The sequence below is a fragment of the Caretta caretta genome, chromosome 7 (assembly GCF_965140235.1).
Source record: "Caretta caretta isolate rCarCar2 chromosome 7, rCarCar1.hap1, whole genome shotgun sequence".
Lineage (NCBI taxonomy): Eukaryota > Metazoa > Chordata > Testudines > Cheloniidae > Caretta > Caretta caretta.
In genome coordinates this window covers 51,397,589-51,418,469 of record NC_134212.1, presented here as the reverse complement: position 1 = coordinate 51,418,469, position 20,881 = coordinate 51,397,589, and the positions used below count along the sequence as shown (strand labels likewise).

At 53.2% G+C, this 20,881-nt stretch overlaps 1 protein-coding gene and 1 long non-coding RNA gene across 3 annotated transcripts in view; one reads left to right on the top strand and one right to left on the bottom strand.

Moving 5' to 3' along the window:
* Positions 1 to 200: 200 nt before the first annotated feature.
* On the bottom strand, positions 201 to 10,786 carry NICN1 (nicolin 1, tubulin polyglutamylase complex subunit). 2 transcript variants are annotated; one of them, XM_048856581.2, is made up of 6 exons: positions 10,655 to 10,786; positions 8,850 to 9,038; positions 7,917 to 8,030; positions 7,012 to 7,083; positions 4,218 to 4,322; positions 201 to 3,686 (listed from the first exon to the last, which is right to left on the bottom strand). In XM_048856581.2, exons 1-6 carry the CDS (start codon positions 10,784 to 10,786, stop codon positions 3,645 to 3,647), a joined length of 654 nt encoding a protein of 217 aa, XP_048712538.2. In that variant the 3' UTR covers positions 201 to 3,644. The 2 variants fall into 2 exon arrangements, with proteins under 2 accessions (XP_048712538.2, XP_074986746.1); XM_075130645.1 differs by having other exon boundaries at positions 10,570 to 10,676.
* LOC142072755 (uncharacterized) overlaps positions 10,710 to 20,881 on the top strand; it is a 38,601-nt gene continuing 28,429 nt past the window's right edge. The window contains exon 1 of the long non-coding RNA XR_012669312.1: positions 10,710 to 10,813. This is a non-coding gene — a long non-coding RNA (uncharacterized LOC142072755). The remainder of the gene's footprint in view (positions 10,814 to 20,881) is intronic.

Genomic DNA, 20,881 nt, shown 5'->3' with positions numbered 1-20,881 from the left:
AAACTTCCCCAAGGTACAAACTATTTTCCTTTTTCCCTTGGACTTTATTGCTGCTACCACCAAGAGTCTAACAGATAAAGGTGATTACCCTTCCCTTAATATTTATGACAGGTGTGATGCTGTATGAAATATGGGGAACACTTTGTGATATTTTTCAGCCGTGTTAGTCTGTATCCGCAAAAAGGAGTACTTGCGGCATCTTAGTGACTAGCAAATTTATTAGAGCATAAGCTTTCGTGGGCTACAGCCCACTTCATCGGATGCATAGAATGGAACATATAGTAAGATATATATATATATATATACACACACATACAGATAATTAGTTAAGATGAGCTATTATCAGCAGGAGAAAAAAAAACTTTTGTAGTGATAATCAAAATGGCCCATTTAGACAGTTGACAAGAAGGTGTGAGGATACAAGTACTCCTGTTCTTTTTGTGATATTGATATATTATAAAATTACAAGGAATCTGACAGATATGCCATGTAAGGTATCTTTGAAAATGTTATGATTTGCTAAGTATGAAGATCTAGTTTATATGTTTGTATCACTTTTGATTTGTGAGTTATAGATATGCATGATATATCTGTTTCAAAACTTATGCTGTGTTTCTGGGTAACACCCCCAGATAGATTGGCATCAGCACTGTCTAGCCTGTTTGATGGCCCATCAAGGGTCATCAGCTATACAATGAACCCATTGAAAAAGCCAGGGACTACACCAGGGGTGGCCAGCCTGAGCCCAAGGAGCCAGACTTCACCAATGTACATTGCCAAAGAGCCACAGTAATACATCAGCAGCCTCAGCCCATAAGCTCCCGCCCCTGCTCTGAGTGCCTCCCACCCACCAGCAGCCCCACCGAATCAGTGCCTCCCCCTCCATCAGCTGTTTTGTGGTGTGGAGGAGGCTCTGGAGGGGAAGGGAAGAGGAAGGGGGCACAGCAGGCTCAGGAGAGGGGGCGGGAAGGGGTGGAATGGGGGCAAGGCCTGTGGCAGAGCCAGGGGTTGACCAGCAAGCACCTCCCAGCACATTGGAAAGTTGGCGCCTGTAGCTCCAGCCCTGTAGCCAGTGCCTATTCAAGGAGCCACATATTAGCTTCTGAAGAGCCGCATGTGGCTCCGGAGCCACAGGTTGGCCACCCCTGGACTACACCTTATAAGTCAGCAAGCCATGCAAGGGCTTGAACTCTACGGACAGAAATCTAAGGCTTCTCCATGCCATGTGCTGGGCAGCTTGTGTTTGAAACAAAGAAGACTATAAAGACTATAAAAGGCTGCTGCACCTTCTCTACAAATGAAGCTCTGAACCAAGGACTGAATAACCCATCCAAGCTGTGCATGTGTTCCAGAGGGACTTTCAAGCCAGCAAACTCACCAATACTGCTAAGAACCAGATATATGGACTTTGAAGTATGTATCGGACTGCTTCACCATTTAATAACTCTCTTCTTGTTCTTTTTCTTTTCTTTATACTCTTTAGTTTTAGACACCAAAGGATTGGTATTTTGGGTAAGTTCCAAACTAGTATTGACCTGGTAACATGGCTGGCCCTTTGGGGTTAGAACATTTTGTATATATGAGCAGAGCTTTTAAACAACTTCTCACTGTACTGGACCTAGGTGCTGACTGGGGGCCAGAGAACTGGAATGCAATAAAGGGGGCTGTGTGATTTTTTTTTTTTTTTTTTGCTCTTGATAACGAGCGTGGGGGACCAGAATCACAGTTTGTGACTGGTTGCAGAGTTTAACTTCAGTGTTAACCATCAGTTTTGGGAGTATCTGCTCTCCCTTTTGCAGCCTGCCCTGCCCTTGACATTTTCAGTGAGGGCTGCCCTGGCACCCTGGGTCATATAAGGATTGGTGCCTTCCTTCCAAGGGCTCAGGGTGTAAAAGGGTGCGGTGCGTAAATTGACTGGTTGATGCCTTGAGCCCTCCGTAGGGTATAGGCCGGGTGCTGTAGATTGTGTGGGTAACACTGCCTTCCCCTCATTCACCTCCACAAGCCTGGGGCACGGTGAGTCCTTGTACACACATCCCCACCCCAGCTCTCCTGAAACCTGGCCTTGTCCCCTCTATGGACACTGGCCCTTCAGCCCCAGCTCCCCTCTTCTAAGAGCTGAGGGAAGGCTGGGTTGGGCCCAGGCAGCCCCCAAGCTGGGCCATAGGGAAGTGATGATGCCCAGACCTGGCAGAAAGGATGGCATGTGCCAGCCCGGCTCCACTAAGGAGAAACCACTAGCACAGCTCAACTTTGGGGGTTGTTTATTAGAGCAGCTGGGTGCAGATCTAGCAAATGCACGATGCATGCCCCTGCGGGGACGGGCAGAACAAAGGTCAGATCCCCAAGGGCACATTGACTGTTGGAGGGAACAGCATGCAGCCCAAGACCCACATCCTACTCAGCCCAGCCCAGTCACGTGCAGCCAAGCATGTAGTCAGGAAGGATTGACCTGGAGGAGGGCACTAGGCTGGCATTCAGGAGAGCAGGGCTCATGTCCCAGCTCTGCTAAAAACTCCTTACGTGACCCAGGGCAAGTCTCTCTGGACCTCGGTTCCCAGCTGGATGCTGGGGCCAGCCAATCCCAGGGTGGGCGCGAGGTTACATGCAGAGGAGGCTGGAAGGTTCTCAGCTACTCCAGCCCCCTTGGAAAGAACATGGGGAGAGGCCAGGCTGTTCACCTCCTGCCATTGCTCAGGCCTGGCTCGCTGACGAGGGAGAGATGGGCACTGCCCTGAATACCAGGGAAAGTGGCAGTCATGCCATTACCCCATGTCTGGTGGCAGCACTGTCCACTGCACCTCCCGGGAGAGTTAATGGCACAAAGTGGGGCTCAGTTGCTGCAGGGGTTCCCAAGACACACCCCATCCCCTGCTTTTTTGAGCAGCCCGGTGAACCCTCGAACTAGCCCACACCCCAGCGTTATGAAGGGACTGGGTGCTCGGGAGCAGAGCATGGGGCTGCTGGGAGTTTTGCCCAGAACAGCAGCACTGGAGGGGAGAGAGACAAACCCCAGCCCCTGTGGCTTTTAGGTAGCACCTTCCACAGCACAGCCAGATGGATGCCACCTGTGCCCACAGGCAATAGCAATCAAACAGGGAATGTCACAGTCCCTCCCCTGTGCCACAACTCCCATGCCTGCAGCACACCAGCCCCACGCTGAGCCCCAGGCAGCCCCAAGCTTGGAGGGCTCTGGTACAGCATTCAGGGCAGTAACTCTGTTCCCGGAGCCCAGCACATCCCTTGAGCTTCACCGACCGCAGGGTTATTGACAACCCAGATCCCACTGGCAGCCGGCTTAATCGGAAATTCTGGGGGGGGGGGGGGCATTTTGCCAAACACCCGCAGAACGGTTTGATCAGGAGACTGGGACATGCCTGCCAGGCCCAGAACAGGGAGCTTATGTGGTGCCAGAAGAGGAACTCTGCAGGCCCCAGGGAGATCCAGACGGAGGAGTCTGGCCAGCGCCAGGGAGCGGAGAAGCCCAAGAAATGCTGTAGGAGATGCTGAGGGAAAACAGAACAGGTAGGGAGGGAGAAAAAACAACCCTCTTGACTGTGGAGAGCTGAAGCAGACTCCAATCAACGATGAAGAAAACATGCCGTGCAGGCGGTAAGTTCGGGGCAGGCAGCCTGGGCCAGAGCTCAGGTGTAGGAGAGCAGATTGATGTCGTAACAGCCATCCACCTGGAACACAGAGAGCAAAGTCACTCCCATTGGGACACCCCGCTGTCTCCTGCTGGGGCTGGCTGGGACTGCAGGAGCCGAGAGCCCTGATGCACCCCCTAGGGCCGCTGCTGGGACTGCAGGCATCCACAGCCCCCAACACGTCCCCTAGGGGCTGCTGCTGGGACTGCAGGTGCCCACAGCCCCCAATACACCCCCAAGGGACCTCTGCTGGGACTGCAGGAGCAGAGAGCCCCCATACAGCCTATCTCCTCCATTATAGTGGAATTGGAGCTGGAACATCAGAGAGGCTGGGACTGGGGAGGTGAGAGTTCCCTACCTCCAACACTCCTGGACCTGGAACCCTTGGGAGCTTTCCCAGCAGTTTGATGGCATTTTGTACAGCATGGCCAGCTGGGAGCAGCTCAGACTGCAGATGCTGCCAGTGCCCAAGGTACATTCCGCCTGTTCGGTGCATGCCGGGCCACGCAGCAAGCCCAGAGCAGGGGGCCAGCCCCAGTGGGCAATGAACAGAGCTAACTGGAAACTAACATCAAAACGCCCGATTCGGGCTGCCGTCTGGTTTGCATGGATCATCTCTGTTAGTACCCACAGCTGCTGGACTTCTGTAGACACCTTTTCCGGGTCGGGGATACCCTGCAGACAAGCAACAGTTATTGAGATGAGTGTTCCTGAAGGCAGCTCCAGACAGGTAGGGTAACCCTCATCTCCCCATTACCCACGGGCCAAGTGCTCTCTCGCCCCAGCCAGGCGAGTTGTGGGCACTGCTCCTGGCTGTGCTGAAGCTGGGCATGCACCCAGGTTATCCTGCTCTCCCCCAAGCCCACTTCGTCTCATTGCTCCACTCTGCTTTGTCTGCTTTCAGATGATGAGCCTTGGGGCAGCACCTGGCACAGGGAGGCCTCCAGGTCCAACTGCAGTATGACCAGCAGTCTCTGCACAGAAACCCCGCCCAATGCGTGAGGCACTGCTGCTCTCTGAGCAAACCACAAGGCAGGGGATGGACTGGGAAGAGTTCACACACGACACCTCTGACTGCTCCAGCCAGCACCGGACGTCACTACCAGGACTCTACCCCAGCCAGGCCTGCTGTCTGAGCTCCCTACTCGCTGCTTTGGAACATCACACCCCTTCCTGATGGGCTTGGTGCTGCAGGGTCAGCCTGGCCACAGGCCTGCTCTTCTCAGCTGAGCTGCCCAACTGGTTCAGGAGCACTCTCTAGCTGCACAGTCAAAGTGCTCCGGTCTGTGTCGAATCTGCAGCAGCTGCTTCCTGGAAGATCCCGGCTACCATGAGCCATGGTCTTCCCAGCTGAGCACATCAAGCTCGGTGTCTGTTGGTAAGTGTGCCTGGAACCGACAGCCAGGACCTCAAATCCAAGCTGCTGTTAATTAACAAAATCAGACTGATTGCACAGCACACACTGTGCTGGAGCGGCCACAGCCAGGAGACTCCAGATGGGAACTCAGGGGAACGAGGGAGAGCTGAACAGAATTTAGAAACTAATTCGCCATTTTTTCCAAAACTCTTGAAAATTCCAGCTTGACTCAGGTTGAGCTGACAGCCCAGCCAACCCATTCGGCTCCAATGCCCTCCAAGTGCCTCCTGAGCATGGTTTTGCCCAGGGCAATCGAAGAGCACAGCCCCAGGCATATCTCATTCCATAGCATGCACCCATAGCTGCCACCACCTGGCGTTCACAAACAGCCCCAGTGGCCACCGGAACACCAACCTCACTGACCTAAGATGCATTCTGCAGCAAAGGGCTGAGGACACAGTCCTGGGGCACCCCATTTAAGAAGAGAAACTGAGTGACAAGGACCTAGAGCACACGTGCAATGCAAGATCTGGGACAGGAATCACAACTGACCAAATATCACAGAGCTGGATCTCCACACCCTGGGCAGGCTCTTTCTGCACTAGTCTGCCCATTTCAAACTGGGCCCTCCCTGGCTGAGTCGCACTGTGCCACTAGGGCCCCTCCCCCGCACCGGGGTCTCCAACCCTCCACTCAGCTATGCTGCACCCCTAGCCCCTCCACCCAGCACCCCCAGGTCCCCCTCAACCCCACTGAGGCATGACCCCATGCCTCCGCGGGGGAGGGGCTGGCTTGGGGGGCAGGGGGAACCACCCCCCCAGCACTCAATGGCGGCATGGCTGGGGCCAGGTCGCTGCACTTCCAGCCGCCGGGTAAGCACAGGCCCAGCCCTGCTGCAGTCCTCAGGGGTGGGAAGAGGCGGGGCTGGGGTGGGAAAGGGCGGGGCAGAGCAGGATGGGGGCTTTGGGGAAGGGGCGGAGTGGAGGCGGGGCTGGGGCAGAGCAGGGACAGGGCCCTGGGGAAGAGGCGGGGCAGGGGCTGGAGCAGCATACAGCTGTGCAGGGCACCAGGAAATGTGGTGCCCCAAATTTCCTGGTGCCCTACGCAGCTGCATACTTTGTGCATGGATAAGGACGGCCCTGGATCTGGCCTTTTGCTGTTTGCAAACTGCCCAAGTAGGTGAGAAGCACCCAGGTGTGGTCGGGGCCAAGTTATTCAGAAAGCAATTCTCTATGCAGGCAGCTTGCGAACAGCTCCTTGTGCTGAGCTGGCTAGTGACAGGCATGGGGCTTGTTTCTGTGCCCTGACTGGGGAGGGCTTGTGGCCTGGCTTTCAAATTGCACATGCAAACAGACAGTTGCAATTTGCTCGCTGAGCAGTGCTGGCAGCTGGCCGTTAGCCCTTGTGTGTATTCGTACTAGGACACGCGTGCAAGAGGAACACAAACAGGCCATGTGCTCCCGGCGGGCAGGGCTAACCTGCGCTTGCCAAGTGCAGACTATGGTGCCCGTCCCCCTGTCCCAGACACACAGCTCTCAACTATAACCCAGCATGCTGCACGACATTTACCACTCCCCAGAGTCCAGGAGCTCCCTACCACTTCCTGCAGTGCATCAGTGTGCATGCAGATCCCAATACACCTGGCAGGGATCATGGCCCCCACAAGCCCAGTTACCACTTTATCCACCTGCCCTGCCCAAATGAGCTGTCTGCAGCAGGGGACATCCCTCGCCCCTCCAGCCAGGACCCTACCCGCTGCCCTCCCCAGAACACCCCACCCCAGCCAGGACCCCCCTTCTCTCCCCAGAACACCCCACGCTCGACCAGGAACCTACTTGTTGCCCTTCCCCCTGGGACATCCCACTCTCTCCCCCCAGGACACACCACCCCCTATAGGGACCTCACCTGCTGCCCTCTCCCCCCAGGACACCCCAACCCTGGCCGGGACATGCCCACTGCTCCCCTGGAGACCCCAGTTCCAGCGCTGCTCATGAGGAGCCTGCTTACCCCATGCAGGTTTTCTGGCTGCTGCTGGGGGGCCAAGTGAGACAGCCAGGTCGGGAAATCTGTCTGCAGGCTCTGAAAGGGGTCAAAGGTGGCAGGTAAGCAGAGCAGAGCCCCCCTCCCCATGTGCCATATGGATGGAGGCAGGCCGGGCTCCTCGGTGCTCACAGGGACAGGCTGCCTGCTGCCCCCGCTGCTGCGTTCAGCACACACTCCTTAGGCCAAGCGAACTACACTGTAGCCACGAGCAAAAGGAGTGTGGGTCCAGCCGGAGCGTGCGGCTGCTCCTGCTTGGCTGCCTCCCCAGGCACCCAGGCAGTCTGCTCTGTCACTGTAACCCTGCTGGTGCAGATGGCTTCAGAATCACAGCACAGGCAGGTGATCAGTGCTGGGGCCAGGCTGATGACAGGGGGTGCTGTAGGAAACACTCCCTGGGCCACAGAGACAGAGGCCCCTATGGCCAGGAGCCTGAGACCACTGAGGACATTCACCATGGCCCAGGCTGCAAACTGCACTTCACTGGGCTCCCCGGGGTTCTGGGGGTGGGGGGGTCTGGGGAGAGCCTCATGTGGCAAACCCAGAGCCTGGGGCAGCCCCTGCCAGGCAGGACATGGGGTGGGATTCGGTACCCCCTGCATCTGCATTCTTGAGGGTGGCCTTTACAGCACAGAGAGGGGAGACAGGGTGCCCCTGGCTAAGGGATGGGCAACTGCTTCCCAACCTCAGTGGAACCTGTGGGAAGCAGTCCGAGGCAGAGATGATTAGCAGAGTATGAGTCCTGCAGGGCTGGATGCTCCACAGCAGGCAGGGCCAGGGGCGATTCCGGCCTCGCCAACCACAGGTGATTTTGTGCAGCATTCATTGCCATGGGGGAAGGGCAGCCTGACACCGCCCCGGCAGTCACTCACCTGCTGGTCCTTGGGGTACAGCCGCAGCTCCTCCAGGGTGAAGTTCAGCCAAACGGGCGAGGGCTGGCGAAGAATCAAACGCACAGCAGTCACCTGATCCACATCACAAAGCATCTGCCAGAGACAACAGAGCAGCAAGAGCTCCGCTGCAGTGAGGGGGTTGGGTGCTAGTTTTTAGAGCCAGGGGCACAAGGGCTGCCAGCTCTGGTGAGGGGACAGAGCTAGAGGGGAGAGAGCAGAGCCCAATGTGGGATGGCTGGACAGGAGTTATAGATCGGTGCCAAGAATCGCACGCCAGGCCCTTTCCACCAGGCAGGATAAGGACGAGGACTGGCAGCTCAGGGAGGGTCCCAGCACTATGGTGCTGGTGGAGTCACAGCACTATCGCAATGCAATAAACTATCAAGTCTGTCAGCCTTGGAGACACAGAGTCAGGGAGGGGAGACAGCCCATGCCCCCAGCAGCAGCCAGAGGGGAAGCAGAGATTTTATCGCCAAGAATTCCACTGGGCAATTCATCCACTGCCCCAGCACTGAATGGCAGCTGGTTCTGGGGTGGAGCCCTACAACACTACACATGATTCAGGGAGGAGTAAGAGATCCTGATTACACCACAGGGATCAGGATTCCCAACATCGAGTTTGCTTTTATGAGCAGCACCATGGGAACTGCTGGGACAAGCAGCCCGTGCCTTGCTTTAGTGTTTCAGCCGCAGCCCAGCAGAAAGGGGAAGCAAGCCTCCTGCAAGTCCCCAGCTGGCCTGCCTGCACCACCTGGCTTCTCCCCAGCATTCTCTCCTCCCCGGCATGGCAGGCCCAGACCAGCTGCACTTGTACCGGCTGTGGTGGCCAGGGCCCTGACTGTGCTCTAGCTGCAGGGGAATCAGCTACCATAGGCCCAGCCCCCCAGTCCCAGTGGTGTCGAGAGTCCTGACCTGATGCCTGAAGAGAGAGAAGTAATCCTGGGAGCCGGTCTCTGTGTGCGGGCTGGGCATCAGGCAGTGATTCCACAAGCAGGTGACCCACTTCCTGGCACCCTCACGCCCCACATCACAGGGGCGGCGCCGCTGCACCCGCACAGTCAGGAAAGCCGTGTAGGAGTTCTTAAAGACGATTTCCTGCAACTGAGACAACCCAGCGGGCAGGTCACGACCCTGCCCCATGGGGAGAGCCAGCCCTCTACTGCCTAGCCAGGGAGGTCCCCACACAGGGAGAGCCTACCCCACGGGGAGAGCTTGCCCTCTGCCACCTAGACAGGCAAGTATCCCCACGGGGAGACCTTGCTCACCACCCACATGGAGAGATCCTGCCAGCACACAAGAGAAGTAATGCACTGGGCCTCCTTTAAGCCACATCTTCAATCCACCAGTGAGTCCACTCAGTGCGATGGACAGCAGGAAAGGCATGGGAATGCCCAGCCCCACAGAGCTAGATTCTCCATCCCCGACACTGTTTAAATCCAGACTGGATGGCACTCTAACAGAGCTGCTCTAGGAATCATTCTGGGGACATTCTTTGTCCTGTGCTATGCGGGACGTCTGGATAGAACCGCACAATGGTCCCTTCGGCCTCACAACCTGTCTCTCTCCGAACACACAGCTCCTGGCCCCAAGCCTGACACAGTAAATAGAAATACGGCAGTTGAAAACCTACCAGTCCCCCAGACTCTTCGATACAAGCTACGCACACTTAGAAGCCTGCTTCAAAGCCCCACATTTTGCTATGCTTGTCCGGCAGCACCCCTAGTCCCAGGGAGATGGCTGTAACTCTGGACTACCTGTCTCTGGCCGCTGCTCTGAAATCCTGCCCCTCCCTCTGCTACACTCCAGATACTAGAAAACTGGAACACACCAGTGGTGCTCTCCCTCAGCTTCTGTGTCACTACCATGGCTCTGGGACAGGCTGGTTCACTGGCTGGGCCTAAAACTGCCCTGCTCCCAACTCCAAGAGCTGTCTGTAACGCGCTGCATAAGGTGCCCCAAGTGTCCGGCCTGTTCCTGTCCAGCCGGCTGAACGCAGAGCCTTTCCCTTGGTGGAGACGAGGTCCACAAGTCCTCCCACCCAACTACTTCAGGGTGATGCAAGGAGCATCTTCCCTTCCAAAACTGATGGGAACATCCTCGAGCCCCAAGTGTACAACAGCCCCCCTGGCATTCAGCCACCAAATGCTGCTTTTTGGCAGGGGGCCAGCGGGCCCAGGTGGCTGTGTTATTCCCTGTCTCCGTGGCAGTGCCCCTCCTGGCTGCTTTGGGTACATCGCCCTGTCACTGGATGCAGTGGGAGCTACTCAAACACACAGCCAATGGCACCTGGGTCCCCATGTGTCAGATGCCCACCCTGGGTCCGTCTGCCCTGAGAACCCTACCCAAATGAGTCCAAATGAGTGTCCAAATGAGTGTGCTAAGCAAACCGGGGCTCTGACCTGAGCTCACTGCTGCATCAGGGCACCCCACAGTGTGCAGACTGGCACCCGATGGGGACCGGTACAGCCCTGCTACCCAGGGTTTCCCTGGAGCTGCCCTATTCCTCCTGGGGGACCCTTCGTATCCCAGAGAGTTTGTTGGGAGCCCGGGGCCCTACCATGGCTACCCAGCCCCGTAGACATCGCAGCAGCTCCCCCTAGCCCTGCAACTGTCACTAAGCGCCCTCCCCTACCATGGCGCACGAGCAGGAGGGGTGGAGGGCCACGCGCGACTCCCCCAGCCCTGTAGCCCGGGCAGGGGCTCGCCCCCACACGTACATCCAGGGGCTGGGCGGGCGGTAAGACCACGTCGATGATGGCCACACCGGGCCGGGCCAGATCTGTCTTCACATCTCCCACCTGCAGCACAACAGGGCTGCGGACAGTGCACGGGGCTGGGCCAGGCGCCATGGGGTGGCTGCGAGAAGAGAACAGCAGGTCAGGCAGCCTGGGCAGGGGGCGGAGGGGTGTTTGGAGGGGACTGGCCTGGCCAAGGGGGCCGTTTGGGAGGGCTGTGGTCATTTGGGGGGATGAGGAGGTGTTTGGAGGGGGCTAAGCTGGCCGGGGGGGGGGAGCAGGGGGTGTTTGGACGGGGCTGAGGTGGCCATTCAGAGGGGCTGGCGGGGCGTGTTTGGAGGGGGGATGGAAATGGGGAGGGGCTGGGCTGGCTGGGGGACCCGTTTGGGGGGGCGGGGTGTGTTCCGAGGGGGCTGGAAATGGGGAGGGGCTGGGCTGGCTGCGGAGCCCGTGCGCGGCGTATAAGGCGGGGAAGGGTCCTGGTCGTTCAGAGGGCCCGGGGTGTTCAGATGGGGCGGGGCTGGGCTGGCCTGGCCTGGCCCGGCCCGGCCCGGCCCGGCCTAGGCGGGGGGTGTTGGAAGGGGGCTGGGCTGGCCGGGGGAACCCGTTGGGCTGCAGGACGCTCTCACCCCGCTCCGCGTCCCAGGCTCAGCACCGGCGGTTCGAGCCAAAATGGCTCCGCGGCGGGGCGAGCGGAGTACAGGCCCCGCCCCCGCCTGTCTCCATGGAAACGGCTCGCTGGGGAATGCGGGTGCAGGGGCTTGGGAGGCAGTGGGGCTGGCTGGGGGGCATTAGGGTTGGCTGGGGAAGCTGGGGGGGGGGGGCTGGCTGGGGGGCATTGGGGCTTGTCAAGGTTCCTTACCCCACTCTGAAATCTAGGGTACAGATGTGGGGATCTGCATGAAAACCGCCTAAGCTTACTTTCAGCAGCTTAGGTTAAAACTTCCCCAAGGTACAAGTTAATTTTACCCTTTGCCCTTGGATTTCACTGCCACCACCAAACTTTATCTGGGTTTACTGGGAAACGTAGTTTGGACACGTCTTTTCCCCCAAAATCCTCCCAACCCTTGCACCCCACTTCCTGGGAAAGGTTTGGTAAAAATCCTCACCAATTTGCATAGGTGACCACAGATGCAAACCCTTGGATCTGAGAAGAATGAAAAAGCATTCAGTTTTCTTACAAGAAGACTTTTAATAGAAATAGGAGTAAATAGAAGTAAAGAAATCCCCTCTGTAAAATCAGGATGGTAGATACCTTACAGGGTAATTAGATTCAAAACACAGAGAATCCCTCTAGGCAAAACCTTAAGTTACAAAAAAGGTACACAGACAGGAATAGTCATTCTATTCAGCACAGTTCTTTTCTCAGCCATTTAAGGAAATCATAATCTAACTCATACCTAGCTAGATTACTTACTAAAAGTTCTAAGACTCCATTCCTGTTCTATCCCTGGCAAAAGCAGCATACGGACAGACACAGACCCTTTGTTTCTCTCCCTCCTCCCAGCTTTTGAAAGTATCTTGTCTCCTCATTGGTCATTTTGGTCAGGTGCCAGCGAGGTTACCTTTAGCTTCTTAACCCTTTACAGGTGAGAGGATTTTTCCTCTGGCCAGGAGGGATTTTAAAGGGGTTTACCCTTCCCTTTATATTTATGACACCCCCCCCCCAAATCTCAGCTAGGGTGAAACGCTGGCTGGGATTTCTTCCTGGAGCTCTAGGAAAAACAGAGCTCTAAATATACTACCAAGTACATAAAGACTAACAATATTTTCCACATCTCAAGGACGATTTTAACCAGTTGATTCTGGGAAACTTTCATGGGAGAGTGCATCAGCCACTTTGTTAGAAGCTTCTGAGATGTGTTGGATGTTGAAATCAAAATCTTGGAAAGCTAAACTCCACCGAATAAGTTTTTTGTTATTTCCCATGGTGGTATGAAGCCACTGTAGTGCAGCATGGTCGGTTTGCAGGTGGAAACGCCGTCCCCAAACGTATGGGCGTAGCTTTTCCAGAGCGTAGACAATGGCGTAACATTCTTTTTCACTGACTGACCAGTTGCTTTCCCTCTCAGAAAGCTTCTTGCTGAGAAACACTACAGGGTGGAATTCTTGATCAGGTCCTTTCTGCATTAAAACTGCTCCCACACCATGCTCGGACGCATCTGTGGTTACTAGGAACGGTTTGTCAAAATCTGGGGCCCTTAGTACAGGGTCAGACATGAGTGTCGCTTTAAGCTGCTTAAAGGCCTTCTGACACTTTTCGGTCCACTGAACGGCATTTGGCTGTTTCTTTTTGGTTAGGTCTGTCAGTGGGGTGGCGATTTGGCTGTATTGCAGTACAAATAGTCTGTAATAACCGGCCAAGCCTAAGAAGGGTTGAACCTCTTTCTTTGACTTTGAGACAGGCCACTTTTGGATAGTATCCACTTTGGCCTGTAGGGGGCTGATAGTTCCTTGACCCACCTGGTGTCCAAGGTAAGTCACTCTGTTTAGGCCTATTTGATATTTCTTAGCCTTAACAGTTAGTCCTGCCTCCCTTATGCGCTCAAGGACTTTTTGTAGATGTTCCAGGTGTTCTGCCCAGGAATCCGAAAATATGGCCACATCATCAAGGTAGGCAACTGCATATTCTCCTAATCCCGCTGGGAGACCATCTACAAGTCTTTGGAAGGTGGCGGGTGCATTTCGCAGCCCGAAAGGGAGGACATTAAATTCATATTGCCCGAGATGTGTGGTGAAGGCTGACCTTTCCTTGGCGGATTCACCTAGTGGTACTTGCCAGGACCTCTTGGTTAAGTCCAAGGTAGAGATGAACTGGGCCCGTCCCAGTTTCTCTAATAGTTCGTCTGTGCGTGGCATTGGATAGTTGTCTGGGCGAGTTACAGCATTTAGCTTACGGTAGTCCACGCAAAAACGTATTTCCCCATCTGGTTTGGGAACTAGAACCACTGGAGATGCCCATGTTCAGGATCCTGACGCAGGGAAAAAAGGTAAGCAGCAGGATACGGACCCTGGACTTCAGGAAAGCAGACTTCGACTCCCTCAGGGAACGGATGGCCAGGATCCCCTGGGGGACTAACATGAAGGGGAAAGGAGTCCAGGAGAGCTGGCTGTATTTCAAGGAATCCCTGTTGAGGTTACAGGGACAAACCATCCCGATGAGTCGAAAGAATAGTAAATATGGCAGGCGACCAGCTTGGCTTAATGGTGAAATCCTAGCGGATCTTAAACATAAAAAAGAAGCTTACAAGAAGTGTAAGGTTGGACATATGACCAGGGAAGAGTATAAAACTATTGCTCGGGCATGTAGGAATGATATCAGGAGGGCCAAATCGCACCTGGAGCTGCAGCTAGCAAGAGATGTCAAGAGTAACAAGAAGGGTTTCTTCAGGTATGTTGGCAACAAGAAGAAAGCCAAGGAAAGTGTGGGCCCCTTACTGAATGAGGGAGGCAACCTAGTGACAGAGGATGTGGAAAAAGCTAATGTACTCAATGCTTTTTTTGCCTCTGTCTTCACTAACAAGGTCAGCTCCCAGACTGCTACGCTGGGCATCACAAAATGGGGAAGAGATGGCCAGCCCTCTGTGGAGATAGAGGTAGTTAGGGACTATTTAGAAAAGCTGGACGTGCACAAGTCCATGGGGCCGGACGAGTTGCATCCGAGAGTGCTGAAGGAATTGGCGGCTGTGATTGCAGAGCCATTGGCCATTATCTTTGAAAACTCGTGGTGAACGGGGGAAGTCCCGGATGACTGGAAAAAGGCTAATGTAGTGCCAATCTTTAAAAAAGGGAAGAAGGAGGATCCTGGGAACTACAGGCCAGTCAGCCTCACCTCAGTCCCTGGAAAAATCATGGAGCAGGTCCTCAAAGAATCAATCCTGAAGCACTTGCATAAGAGGAAAGTGATCAGGAACAGCCAGCATGGATTCACCAAGGGAAGGTCATGCCTGACTAATCTAATCGCCTTTTATGATGAGATTACTGGTTCTGTGGATGAAGGGAAAGCAGTGGATGTATTGTTTCTTGACTTTAGCAAAGCTTTTGACACGGTCTCCCACAGTATTCTTGTCAGCAAGTTAAGGAAGTATGGGCTGGATGAATGCACTATAAGGTGGGTAGAAAGCTGGCTAGATTGTCGGGCTCAACGGGTAGTGATCAATGGCTCCATGTCTAGTTGGCAGCCGGTGTCAAGTGGAGTGCCCCAGGGGTCGGTCCTGGTGCCGGTTTTGTTCAATATCTTCATAAATGATCTGGAGGATGGTGTAGATTGCACTCTCAGCAAATTTGCGGATGATACTAAACTGGGAGGAGTGGTAGATACGCTGGAGGGGAGGGATAGGATACAGAAGGACCTAGACAAATTGGAGGATTGGGCCAAAAGAAATCTGATGAGGTTCAATAAGGATAAGTGCAGGGTCCTGCACTTAGGACGGAAGAATCCCATGCACCGCTACAGACTGGGGGCCGAATGGCTAGGCAGCAGTTCTGCGGAAAAGGACCTAGGGGTGACAGTGGATGAGAAGCTGGATATGAGTCAGCAGTGTGCCCTTGTTGCCAAGAAGGCCAATGGCATTTTGTGATGTATAAGTAGGGGCATAGCGAGCAGATCGAGGGACGTGATCGTTCCCCTCTATTCGACATTGGTGAGGCCTCATCTGGAGTACTGTGTCCAGTTTTGGGCCCCACACTACAAGAAGGATGTGGATAAATTGGAGAGAGTCCAGCGAAGGGCAACAAAAATGATTAGGGGGTCTAGAACACATGACTTATGAGGAGAGGCTGAGGGAGCTGGGATTGTTTAGTCTGCAGAAGAGAAGAATGAGGGGGGATTTGATAGCTGCTTTCAACTACCTGAAAGGGGGTTCCAAAGAGGATGGCTCTAGACTGTTCTCAATGGTAGCAGATGACAGAACGAGGAGTAATGGTCTCAAGTTGCAGTGGGGGAGGTTTAGATTGGATATTAGGAAAAAACTTTTTCACTATGAGGGTGGTGAAACACTGGAATGCGTTACCTAGGGAGGTGGTAGAATCTCGTTCCTTAGAGGTTTTTAAGGTCAGGCTTGACAAAGCCCTGGCTGGGATGATTTAACTGGGAATTGGTCCTGCTTCGAGCAGGGGGTTGGACTAGATGACCTTCTGGGGTCCCTTCCAACCCTGATATTCTATGATTCTATGATTCTATGATTCCAGAGGGGCGGATTACACCCATCTGTAACATATCCTGGATCTCCCGGTCTATAGCAGTTTTAGCTTGAGGAGACACCCGCTAAGGTTGGACTTTAATTGGGTGAGCATTACCTGTGTCAATGGAGTAGTATGCCCGTTCAGTCAGTCCTGGGGTGGCTGAGAATGTTGGCGCGTAGCTAGTGCACAGCTCCTTGATCTGCTGTCGCTGCATACGCGCAAGGGTCATGGAGAGGTTCACCTCTTCCACACCACCAGCACTTTTCCCTTCATAGTAGACACCTTCAGGCCACTCAGCGTCCTCTCCTCCCTGGGCTGTAAACTGACCAACCTTTAATTCTCTGGAATAAAAGGGCTTTAGAGAATTAATATGGTACACCTTAGGCTTTCGATTGGAGATGGGGAATGCTATGAGATAATTAACAGCTCCCAGGTGCTCCTGGACCGTGAATGGCCCTTCCCACGATGCTTCCATTTAATGGGCCTGGGGCGCCTTTAAGACCATGACCTGGTCCCCTACTTTGAAGGAACGCTCTCTGGCATGTTTATCATACCAGGCTTTTTGCTCTTTTTGAGCATCCTGTAAGTTTTCTCTAGCAAGGGCTAAAGAGGTTCGGAGGGTGTTTTGTAGGTTGGTTACAAAGTCCAGAATGTTAGTTCCTGGAGAATGTGTAGATCCCTCCCATTGCTGCTTCACCAACTGTAATGGCCCCTTAACCTCACGGCCATATACAAGTTCAAATGGGGAAAACCCTAAACTGGGATGTGGTACAGCTCTGTAGGCAAAGAGCAACTGCTGCAACACTAGGTCCCAATCATTGGAGTGCTCATTTACGTATGAATTTACGTATCATGGCCCCCAAAGTTCCATTAAACTTCTCTACCATGCCATTTGTTTGATGGTGGTAAGGAGTGGCAACCAAGTGATTTACCCCATGAGCTTCCCAAAGGTTTTCCATAGTTCCTGCCAGGAAATTAGTCCCCGCATCTGTGAGGATGTCGGAGGGCCAACCTACTCTGGCAAAAATGTCTGCTAGTGCCTGGCACACACTTTTAGCCCTGGTGTTGCTTAGAGCTACTGCTGCCGGCCATCGGGTGGCAAAATCCATGAAAGTCAGTATGTACTGCTTTCCTCTGGGTGTCTTTTTTGGAAAAGGACCCAGAATATCCACAGCTACTCGCTGAAATGGAACTTCAATGATGGGGAGTGGCTGGAGAGGGACTTTGACCTGGTCTTGGGGTTTTCCCACTCTTTGGCATACTTCACAAGACCAGACATAGGTAGAAACATCCTTGCCCATTCCCTCCCAGTGGAATGACCCCCCCAAACGGTCTTTGGTCCTGTTCACCCCAGCATGGCCACTAGGGTGATCATGGGCGAAGCTCAAGAGCTTGGCCCGGTATTTAGTTGGAACTACCAACTGTCTCTGAGGATGCCAGTCTTCCTGGTGTCCACCAGAAAGAGTTTCCTTGTATAAAAGTCCTCTTTCTACAACAAACCTGGATCGATTAGAAGAGCTGAGAAGCGGTGGGTTGCTCCATGCCGCCGTCCAAGCTCTCTGGAGGCTTTCATCTGCTTCCTGTTCAGTCTGGAACTGTTCCCTTTAGGCTGGAGACATCAGTTCCTCATTGGATTGTGGACCTATGCTTGGTCCCTCTGGAAGCGATGTAGGGGATGGGGCTGTTTCCATTGACTGTGAACGGCTCTCCGCTGGGACACTATGTTGGGGTTCAGGCTCTGGCTGAGCCTCTTGTGTAGGATTATGGGCTGCTGCCGGTTCAGGTTCGGTGGGGCCCTCTGGTGTTGGTGTTGCAAGCACTGGATTCAGCGCTGGCAATGGGTCTGGTGTTGGTTGTTCTGCTAGTTCCGGTTCTGGGACTGGCTCCGTCTGGGTCTCTGGGACTGGATCCACTACTGCTGTTGCAGACATTGGCCTGGGGTCCGGGTCTATCACCTCTGACCGGGTCCTGATAGAAGTTTCCGGAGCAGAGCTAGGCCTCACGGCTTGTTTAGCCTGGCTACGGGTGACCATTCCCTCCCTCTTGGCCCACTTCACATGATTGGCCAAGTCTTCCCCCAACAGCATGGGGATGGGATAATCATCATAGACTGCAAAAGTCCACGTTCCTGACAGCCCTGGTACTGGACAGGCAACTTGGCTGTAGGCAAATCGAAAGAGTTTGACTTGAAGGGTTGAATCGTCACTGGGATCTCTGGGTTGATTAAATTGGGGTCCACTAACGAAGCATGGATAGGTGACACTTGTGCTCCGGTGTCCCTCCACGCGGTGACCTTCTTCCCGCCCACACTCACAGTTTCCTTCTGTTCCAAGGGTATCTGGGAGGTATCTGGGCCTGTGGACCTCTGGTGTGATTCCTGTGCAATGAACCGTAATCTGTTGGGGTTCTTGGGGCAGTTGGCCTTTACATGCCCCAGCTCGTTACATTTAAAACATCGTCCAGCTGACGGGTCACTGGAGTGAGGTGGGTTGCTGAAGAACAGGGTGGTGGGACGATAAGGGGTCTGGAGGGTTCTTTGGGAGGTAGGTAGGGCTTTGGGCGGCCCCCGGTAATAGGGTGTGGTCTGGGGTGGTCCCTTCTGGTCTCCGCTCCAACTGCGACCAGTTTTCTTCTTCTCTGCCACCTCCACCTATCTGGCTCCAATCTCCACTGCCTCGATTACAGTTTTGGGCTTCCCATCTAGGATGTATCTTTCTATTTCCTCAGGAACACCCTCTAAGAATTGTTCCATTTGCAATAGGAAGGGCAAATTTACTGGAGATTCAACACTTGCTCCTGATATCCAGGCATCCCAATATTTCACAATGTGGTAGGCATGTCGGGTAAATGACACATCTGGTTTCCACCTTAGGGCTCTGAACCTCCGATGAGACTGCTTGGGTGTTATCCCCATTCTGATTCTCGCCTTGGATTTAAACAGTTCATACTTGTTCATGTGTTCTTTAGGCATTTCAGCCGCCACCTCAGCTAAGGGTCCACTGAGCTGCGGCCTCAGCTCTACCATGTATTGGTCAGTAGAGATGTTGTACCCAAGGCAGGCCCTTTTGAAATTTTCTAAGAAGGCCTCCGTAACATCGCCTGCCTTGTAGGTGGGGAACTTTCTGGGATGGGAAGTGGTACCTGGAGAAGGATTGCTAGGGTTTGTTGGTATATTCTGCTGAGCCTTTACCTTCTCCATCTCCAGTTCATGCTTCCTCTCTTTTTCCTTCTCCTCCTCCACATGCTTCCTTGCCTCCATTTCCCTCCTGTGGGCAGCCTCCTGTACCTCCTTCTCCAGCCGCATGAGTTCTATCTGTCTTTCATGTTCCTTTTGTTTTTCCTCAGCCTGAAATCTGGCTAATTCCATCTTTTGTTGTGCTGTGGATTCTGTCATCCTAACCTCTCTGTTTTTAACTAACTTTACACCCGAGGTTTAGAAATAAACAAATAAAACTTGGCTGTAAAATTTTGCTGTAGCTGGAATAGGATTCCTATTCTCTGATAGTGATTGTCAGCCTATAGAAAAAGACAATTCCCTTTGTCTGTGCTCTGGCCCCAAATCAAAGCAAAAAACCTCTAACTACTTGGAAACCTGCTTACCAGTAGCCCAAAGGAAAAAAAATTCCTTTTCAAACCTGTGCTCCTTGTAAAAAAAAAAAAAAAATCAAAATCCTAAAAAAAACCCTCTGCCACTTTTGTCTCCAGGCAAATGGGTAGAACACCCCCCCTATTTACTTTTAGGGGGAAAAAAAACTTCTGGTTTGTGAAGACTGTGAATTTCCCTGCAGGAGGTTAAGTACCCTGCCTCCAGGCAAAGAAAACCTGCAATTCACAAAGATAATCCCCTTTTGTCTCTGCTCTGGCCCCAAAGCAGAGAAAAAACTAGCTGCTTTCAGTTGGACCTCCTTTTGAGCAGCGCCAAAGGAAAAAAAATTCTTTTTTAAAATCTGTATTTCTGGTTCAAAAAATCTCAAACTGATCTCAAAATGATTTCAGGTTAATCCCACCACTCTGCCACCATGTCAAGGTTCCTTCCCCCACTCTGAACTCTAGGGTACAGATGTGGGGACCTGCATGAAAACCTCCTAAGCTTACTTTCAGCAGCTTAGGTTAAAACTTCCCCAAGGTACAAATTAATTTTATCCTTTGAGCCTGGATTTCCGCTGCCACCACCAAACTTTAACTGGGTTTACTGGGAAACGTAGTTTGGACACGTCTTTTCCCCAAAATCCTCCCAACCCTTGCACCCCACTTCCTGGGGAAGGTTTAGTAAAAATCCTCACCAATTTGCATAGGTTACCACAGACCCAAACCCTTGGATCTGAGAAGAATGAAAAAGCATTCAGTTTTCTTACAAGAAGACTTTTAATAGAAGTAAAGGAATCACCTCTGTAAAATCAGGATGGTAGATACCTTACAGGGTAATTAGATTCAAAACGTAGAGAATCCCTCTAGGCAAAACCTTAAGTTACAAAAAAGGTATACAGACAGGAATAGTCATTCTATTCAGCACAGTTCTTTTCTCAGCCATTTAAGGAAATCATAATCTAACTCATACCTAGCTAGATTACTTACTAAAAGTTCTAAGACTCCATTCCTGTTCTATCCCCGGCAAAAGCAGCATACCGACAGACACAGACCCTTTGTTTCTCTCCCTCCTCCCAGCTTTTGAAAGTATCTTGTCTCCTCATTGGTCATTTTGGTCGGGTGCCAGCGAGGTTACCTTTAGCTTCTTAACCCTTTACAGGTGAGAGGATTTTTCCTCTGGCCAGGAGGGATATTAAAGGGGTTTACCCTTCCCTTAATATTTATGACAGGGCTGGTTGGGAGGTACGGTTGGGGGGCATTGGGGCTGGCTGGGGAGCGCTTGGTCTCCCCCTTGCACAGTTTTGACCCAACAAGGGAGCAGAGTCTGAGCCTTGCTCACCAGGGTACCAGGCCATTATATTTGAAAACTCATGGCCATGGGGGGAGGTCCCGGATGACAGGAAAAAGGCTAATGTAGTGCCCATCTTTAAAACAGGG